Genomic DNA, 8,584 nt, shown 5'->3' on the forward strand with positions numbered 1-8,584 from the left:
GTGATGTTTTGTTTTCTTTGCCTTTTTTGTGGGGAGTTTCTGAGGCTTTCTCTTCACACCAGTGTAACTATGCTGACATTAGTGGCCTGATTCTCCACTTCCTTGTACACTGTACAGTTGTACACATCTGTTCAGAGTAAGTGTAAAATGCTACCAAATTAGAATTCTTAACTCTCCCACTGGTCCAAGATGCAAGGCAGTGGGAAGTAATTGCCAGTGGAATTGCTCTGATGTAAAGGAGCACAGAATCAGGCCCCTTGCTCTGTCTCTCCTTGCTGCGGTGAGGAGCTGAGACTCAAGGCTATTGCAGCTGCTTCTGCAATGGTGGAAAAAGCAGCCTGGACTTCTCTGTTTTGCAGTCGGCTGATTGCTGCTGTTGAGCACATGACAGGAAAGCACAGAGGCTGCGGGGAGAAAGTGCAGAGCAAGTGAAGCAGAGCAAATGAAGCAGACCAGCCGGTAAGTAGCAAGCAAACGGTGCTGCGTGGAGAACGGTTTTATTAACTACAGTACTCATTTTACTGACTGGAAAGGGCGGGCCTAGGAGAACCTGCATATTGGTATTCCGTACAGTAACTCCTGTACTGATTCTTGTGCAAATATTTTCTGTATGTTGTACTGTTCCTTCTTGTGAGGAGGAGGAAATGGGGATTAGACAGCGTTAACTAACTGCTGGTTTTGGTTAAATGCTGAGAAAACATCCTACTTCCAGGAGAGAGGCTATTGCATGAAGTCAGGGGAATTTCACACAACCTGTGAACCACTGCATTTAGAGCAGGGGTCGGCAACCTATGGCATGCGTGCCAAACACGGCACGTGAGCCGATTCTGAATGGCACGCAGCCTGCCGGTGAGAGGAGGAGGGGCGGAGGGATCGGAAAGCGCCACGCTGGGGGAAGAAGCAAGGGAGGAGAGAAGTTTGGCTGCCACAGGACCAAGCTTCTGCCTCCTGCCCCCGCAGGGGAGAGCAGCGGGGGGGGGGGGTCCATGCCCCCCGCCCCACTCAGCCCCCCCGCCCACTGCTCTCCCCTGCGGGGGCAGGAGGCAAAAGCTTCGTCCTGCAGCAGCCAAATTTCCCTCCTCCCCCGCTTTTTCCGGCCCCTCTGCCCCTCCTCCTCCCTCTCCCTGCCGGGATGGCCCTTGGGAGGGGGAGGGGGAAGAACGGCAGGCTGCACACAGCTCCTTAAAGCAGGCAGAGAGAGGTAGGGACGGGCCTGGGGGAAGGGGGTGGAACACGTCATATCCCTTCCAGCCCCCTGCCCTGAGCCAAAGAAGACCACTTTGAAAAACAACTCTATCTGAAGACACATCCCTTCATTTAGCCCTTTTGGATATGCTGCCTCTTTAACTTGTCTCTATTCTTTCAAACTAACCCTTTAAAAAATCTTTATTTTTCTTTAAGTTCTCTTTCTATTCTTTAATAACATGCCAAATTGGCCTTTAAAATCATCTCTCCTTACTAAACCTAACCAAACAAACTTTCTTTCCTCTTTCCCTCTAAACCTTACCAAAGCTTTTTTTTAATCTTTAAGCTCTCTCACTTTATTCTTTCAACCATTTTCTCTAAACAATCAACCAAATGTATCAAAGCACAAGTACGCAACTTTCCCCCTAGTCAAACATAAAAAATAATCTTTTTTTTTTTCAAAATGGCTGAAGACATCAAACCTTGACACCAATGGAAATGGGGATGGAGGGTGGGACATAAGCCCTAAATGGGGCATGGAAACCTGTCAAAAATACATGGTGATGAATGCTATTGAGGTATATACTACTCGCAGACCTCCGCCATTCTCTGGGTCTCCGCCTGGGCTTCAGTGTCCCTGGTTCCCACTGTCAGAGCCTCTGGTACTTCCCGGGCTGGAGCCCACAGTGAGCATCCTTCCTCCTGAGTTGTCAGCCCCGACTGAGCTGGTCTGCAGCTACACTTGGAGCATGCCAAGTAGGGTTGAGGGGGTATTGCTTCCTCAGCGCATAAAGTGGTGTTAACCCTTCCCCATGCAGTGCGGGGTGACTGCACCCCATCACAGCAGGGCTGATGCATCCTGTCACAGGGTATGACTATGCTGCATTTTAAAACCAGTGGCAGCGAGTTTCAGAGTCCAAAGTTCATGCTACGTCAAAAACAGCACTGTAAACATTGCGTTTTGGGCGCTCAAACTCACCCCTTCCGTGAATTCCAGAACTCAAGCTCCAGGTCAAGCCCGAACATCTACACGGGTGATTTTAGTGCCATAGCACAAGTCTGAGTCTGTTGCGCCATTGCACAAGCCTAAGTCTGTAGATCAGAGCTCAGAGACTCACTGCTGCAGGGTTTCAAATACAGTGTAGACATATCCAGAGGGCTCTACAGATGAAAAAAATGAAGGTTCAGAAATGCTTAAATATGCCACTGGAGAATTGTAAGCCTCAGTTGTTGAGGTTTTTTCAGGATATTGAAAAAAGTAAGGTGGCCATATAAGTGTTTAGCCGACTGGGCCATCTTTTTGAAGGTTATTTTATTTTGAGGGTCTTTTTGTCAGTTCTGAACTGTTGGGAAATATTAGTGGAAATATTAGTGGAAGCTTTCATAAATGGGGAGATCATATATATACATACACTGGGCCATTCTCTACACGTCTCTTCTTTTTTTTTTAATTGCAGATGGGCTTCTGCTCCATGTAACAGCACAGGCTCAGTAGCTTTAACATAGACCAACACGTGGACCAACACTTCAGACTCCCTCCAAATATTTCGAATTAGAGAAGAAGAAATGAATCTTGCAAACAAGAGTGGAACATCCAGAGACATATATGACTGGGACTATGTTCTGTGGGAAGTTCGTTTGACATTACTAGCAGCTGGTTTTTTTATCTACCTGGGAGTATTTCTTCTAGCTCACTGGCTGTCCTCATGGATCAGTGCCAGTTATCGCGCTTTGCCAGGAAAGGAGAAGGCCTTCTGGAATATGCATATGACACGTGGCGTGTTTGCAGTTCAGAGTTGTGGAGCTGGCTTGTGGGCCTGGTTCATAGATCCAGTTTTTCAAGCTGACCAAGTGTACTCACAGCAAAAGTGGAGCTATTTTCATTGCTTAATAGCCGCTGGCTACTTTTTACTTGACAATGTACTTCTTCATGTGTCTAATATTCTTTTCGGGATGTTTGAGAAGTACTCAGTGGTTCATCATTTATTTGCCTTTGGTGCGATTCTTGTTGTGATAACAAACATAAAGTCTGGACACTATCTAATCCTGACTGGACTGCTACTTGAGATGAGTTCTCCTTCAACCTGCCTCTCCCATGTGCTTTCAAAGGTAATAACTTGGTGTATTTATTATTGGTGATAGAAGTTTCCATTATAAAGCTCACATTGCCTCCTGCTCAAAAAATATCTGCAAAGAAATATTGGCCTCCAAATTAAGAGATTAGTTCTGGGATCAAGGAAGAATTTTTCCTTCCAAACTTGAAGTGAAATGGCCATGGTAATCCTTAATTATAACATGCTAAAATACTTAGATATTAAACATTTTTGCCCATTTTGTAGCAAAGAAAGAAAATGGATAGATTTTTAAAAATTACTTTACAGACTCACTAGTTGGGATCTAGTGCACAGGACTAAAGATTAGGTGACTAAACTCTATTTTTAAAATATTTGTTTAAGACTGAAAATAGTAACATAAGAATAGCTCATCAGCTCCAACAAGCTTAATATAGACCATTGAATTTCTGCTGGCGACTAAAGGTGTGTGCATGTGTGCCCTCACATCTGTGTGTGTGTATATATACTCTATGGATTTAGAGAGGGAGAACAGCTTTGAAGAGATCTGCCATGCTTGTAGGGAGAGAAGAAATCAGCCCTGCTTCTGAAACCGCAATCTGTTCCAAGCGGTATGTCTGAGTGGTTTAAGCATAAATTCTAAAATATCTGGACTCTTTAAAACTATAACTACAAGCCCTGACAGGTTCACCTCAGCCCTCCTGTGATGCTTTTAATGAGAACTTACACTTGAAGGCCCTGTCCGTGCATGTAGATGCTAGAGCAGCTAGAGTCAAGGTTTGCTTGGGAGGTGTTTGCCATAACTTTCCAGACCCTGATAGCCCCCCTGCACTTTTGTGAGAGGTGCTTTGTTTTGATTGTCTTCCTCCCTTCAACAGATGGCTGCATCTAAGTGATGTATGCACATAGATGGCGAAGTGATTTAGAATTCTGCTGGACAAAAGGTGCTTTATAAATGTGCAATCTTTTAGCACTCAAGAGAAAAATGATTGAGAGAATTTTTGTATGGCAGTTTACACTAAACACAACAGGAAAGCTAAATATGTCTCTTATTTATAGAAAACACTGACTGCCTTATCTTGAAACTGCAATTTCATGTCTCTTTCTTTGTTGTTGTCTCTTCCAGATTGGCTATGATAATACCCGTTTTTGGAAGGCAAACCAATGGGTACTGATCCGCATGTGTCACTGCCGCATAGTCCTTTCTTATCACATGTTGTGGGTGTGTATTTCCAATTGGAATGATGTGGTGGAAAATATGGGACTTCCATATTTTATTGTCTTTTTCATGGGGTTAAGTATATTTACATTCATAATTAATCCACACTGGACATACGAAACAACTGAGAAGTTCTTCCGTCAAGTTGATGGGAACTCTTCAAATACAGCAGTGAAAAATGAATCTTCTGAAACAGTTCAGAAGAAGATGATATAGTGCTGCAACAGCTGTTGGGGTAACTGGAAAATATGTCCGGAAGAATGTGGTGCAGGTTTACTACCAAGTCCATGAAAATAGAAGTACTTACAAGAAGTCTATGAATATATTGATCCCTTCACAGTTTGCTATCAGTGTACTTTACTCATTTATCAAAAGTGTTTTAAAATTGTTTCTGTCTATATTTAAAGTACACACACACACACACACACACACACACACACACACACAATCTTTGACTCAGTCAGGATTCATGCCAGTAATTTTAGTCTGAGCATCATGTAGTAAAATCTCATTCTGGGGGAAGTGGCAAGTTAGTGATAGAAAGGCAAGGTATGTAAAATCTACAGAATCATAATTTAAGTGGCAAGAGGGACTAACTGCCTACCCTCCCCCTCGCACCCTTCAGCTGCCATCTCCAAGTCCTCCAGCTGGTGGAAATTTTGATAATACAACTTTGTCAAAAATGGGTCAAGTTAGGGCTTTTGAATAATATCCTTCTCCCACGAACATAATGGTGACAAACCTAAAACAATTATGTATATAGCTATTTGAGAAAATATTGAAATATCAACTTTTTAAAATTAAACTTTAACAGAGGGATGCATTGCTTAGATGAAAATGACATTGATCTTTGGCAATCCTAGGGAGCTTAGCCTTGACATGTAGAACTGAAAACATTTATTCATCAAAGTCATTATCTGTGTGATCTCCGTTTAGGGGTCCACTGCTAGACATGTTATCATATTGATCGTCATCCACATCACACTCACACATCTCTATTAAGGCAGATGGCTAGCCAGACATTTGCAGGGTGGTGTCTTTTTACATGAGCTTTTGATTAGCTGAAGGAGCACATGTATTTTATGCATAATTGGTGTGATCGTTCCATCCTCCAAGACCCATCAGTGCTCGATAGGGGAAGACAGTTTTGAATGTGGTCAATCGTCCCAGAGCCATTCTATTGCCTGATCCTTTGATGTCTTGGTAGCAGATATAAATGCATCCCCTTGTCAATGACAATTATTCTCTGTCTGCTGCTTGGAAAACATCCACCAACATAGCTCTGCAAGTATCATAATGTTGGTCTTCAAATGGTAAACTAGGCATATGAATGCCTTTAGTGTGCATTTATGACCTCATCAGTGACTGTCTCAGCCATTCTGAGCACCTTGAGAGCAAGGAGAGAGTCTCTGGAGGCTGAATTAAATGTCTTCCTATAAAATAATCTGGTCTTTCCAGCCATCCTTCCAGTACTGTCACATTCAGAAAAGGTGTGAAAATCTGGCAGTGAGGCTGTTGAACAGGCCTGTAAACGCCCATGTCATTTTTATTCAGTTCTGAAGATGTATTTGTTCATGTATTCCAGCTGCATAAGGAATGTTAACTGAACTGAGCGATCCCTGGGTCTAGCATATATGGCTGGCCAGTGAGGCATCAAAAGCTGCTACCAACACATTTCGCTACAAGTAATAGCTTCTGACACACAAGCTGTCCTGTCAGAATTTGCTACTTAACCCCTCGATTTTGGCCAGTGATAGTGAATTATAAAGAATTGGGGGTCCCTTTGCCATAATTTGCTACCTCTGATCTTTCATGTCTGGTCAGGGTAGCTAACTGTGAAGGGGTGGGGTCATTTGTTACAATTTGATGCCTCTCACCTTTCACATAATCTGATTCGGGGTACCTTTCACATCCTCTGGTCCGTGGGTAGCAAATTGCGACAGGGCATCACCATCCATCGCAATTAGCTACCCCTGGACAAAGGTGAGAGGTAGCAAGCCGTGGTGCATATTGATGTCCTGTTACAATTTGCTACCATTTTGAAATCGCCATTGTAAACATGGACACAAATAAAGAGAGGTATTTTTCAAAATTTAAAAACTTTATTATTGTAACCAGGTATATAAACAAGAACTGTTTACTTTCCGTTCCAAATTTTTTTCAAAAACAAGCATCAAAATATATGTATAGATAGTTATTAACACCTTTTTTCTATACTGAAATGAACAGTACAATTAAACTTCTCTATTACTCGTTTATATTCCAGCTGCATTATTCCAAGAAAACCAAAATATTTCTCTTAACAAAACAATTATATAATATACATATTAGGTTAACATCTGAACTATGCATACTTGTTGCACTTATACTCTTTCTTCTCATCAGTTAGGTTTTCTTCATTAGTTCCCTCTGGAAGGCAAGGCATATGTCCCCTCCTCTTACAAGAGTCACACTGGACCTTTGATAAGTACTAGATGAGAAAATGAAATTACAGAACTAATAATACTAAACATAATTTCTGTTTACTCATAACATTTATAAAATGATATTCCTTCAACATATAATCATTACTCAAGATATGACTATCAGCAGTGGTGAAAATGTTTGTTACTGGAATTATTACAAGAACCTTGATCCTTAGGCTGGTTATTACATTGGGTCCCTATGCAATTGGCTAGATGTTGGGCCATGGCCTTTGTTCTTGTACTACAAACCATCATATTCTGCTTACTTATCTGTTCCAACATACGGTGTGTGTTTCTCATACAATGTTGAGTTTCTTACCATCATGCAATCTTTCATTTTCTGCAAGTGACAAAGTTGCAGTATATGCAGTACTCTATGCACTCTGAAAAATCAATACAATGTACTCAAATGATGATTATGTTGTGACCAAAACTCTAAATAGAAATCTTAATTTATTCATTTATGCCAATTATTTTAATTAATTAACTGGGTTTGCAAGTATTTCAGGGGGGTATATTTTAAATTATATTTGGGAAACCAGTCTGTGTTTCTCAAATTTTTACTTTGCCCCTGGTGGATATAATGAAATCCAATTACATTTCACTGCTCTATCAATGTCAACCATTCACCTGCTCCACATTTTTCAGTACTTAAAGAAAATATTCATACAGAGTCACTATTAGACTCTGACATACCCTATGACATATCCCACTGTAGGTATATTAAGATAACCTTTATGTGACATAATTCCACTCTTCCTGTTATCTTCCGATATACTATGGGCTCACTAGGTATATGTAACCAAGTTATTACCTGACTCCTTCATTAAAAGAATTGTTATTTTTCTTTTAAATGTAGTCAGAGCCTCTTGTGCGGTTTCTACAGAACTGATGTCTTTATGCTGTAAATACGTTTCTACAAACTAATAACACTTCTATTTAGAAAACACATAATTACACATCATTAACAAATAATAATGAAAATTTGGTATTGAATACCGTTAGGATGAGTGGTCCGCAGTTCTGCCATCAGTTTGTCTCTTTTGTTCCAATTGTGGATTTTCCAGTTACTTGGTAGATGAAGGATGTGAAATTTTACACTTGCCGACTGTGTAAGTGGGTTTCGCTTTTTCTTACAGATTCTGTACATGTTTCATGATCCTTTCTCCATGTAATGAATGGTTGCAGCAACTTAGTGCTCATATATATACACTTGCTTTCATATTATTGTATCAGTCTTACGCTATATATCACTCAATTTGCTGTGTCAGGCTCCATGCTCCATCCGTTAGAGTTGGCAGATGGTGAGGAGGGCCACATGGGTTTGTGGGATTGGATTTATCTGTGCCAACATACAGTGTGTGTTTCTCATACAATGTTGTGTTTCTTACCATCGTGCAATCTTCATTTTCTTTTCTGCAAGTGACAAAGTTGCAGTATATGCAGTACTCTATGCACTCTGAAAAATCAATACAATGTACCGTACTCAAATGATGATTACGTTGTGACCAAAACTCTAAATAGAAATCTTGATTTATTCATTTATGTCAATTATTTCAATTAATTAACTGGGTTTGCAAGTATTTGAGGGAGGTATATTTTAAATTATATTTGGTAAACTAGTCACCAGTCTGTTTGTTTCT

General features: G+C 40.9%; 1 protein-coding gene across 1 annotated transcript; it reads left to right on the plus strand.

Moving 5' to 3' along the window:
• Window positions 1-435: 435 nt before the first annotated feature.
• Window positions 436-4,692, plus strand: LOC135876716 (protein CLN8-like). Its single transcript, XM_065402012.1, has 3 exons — window positions 436-459; window positions 2,643-3,294; window positions 4,384-4,692. The coding sequence occupies exons 2-3, from the start codon at window positions 2,752-2,754 to the stop codon at window positions 4,690-4,692; spliced, it is 852 nt and encodes a 283-aa protein (XP_065258084.1). The 5' UTR covers window positions 436-459; window positions 2,643-2,751.
• The last annotated feature ends 3,892 nt before the right edge of the window (window positions 4,693-8,584 follow it).

The sequence above is a fragment of the Emys orbicularis genome, chromosome 3, assembly GCF_028017835.1.
Source record: "Emys orbicularis isolate rEmyOrb1 chromosome 3, rEmyOrb1.hap1, whole genome shotgun sequence".
Lineage (NCBI taxonomy): Eukaryota > Metazoa > Chordata > Testudines > Emydidae > Emys > Emys orbicularis.

What these genes read in the sequence shown, in the direction of transcription:
- LOC135876716 (XM_065402012.1), top strand. Translation starts at nt 2,752, where the DNA reads ATGAATCTTGCAAACAAGAGTGGAACATCCAGAGACATATATGACTGG. An exon ending in TCTCCCATGTGCTTTCAAAG is followed by an intron (nt 3,295 to 4,383) that starts GTAATAACTTGG and finishes TGTCTCTTCCAG; the next exon opens with ATTGGCTATGATAATACCCG.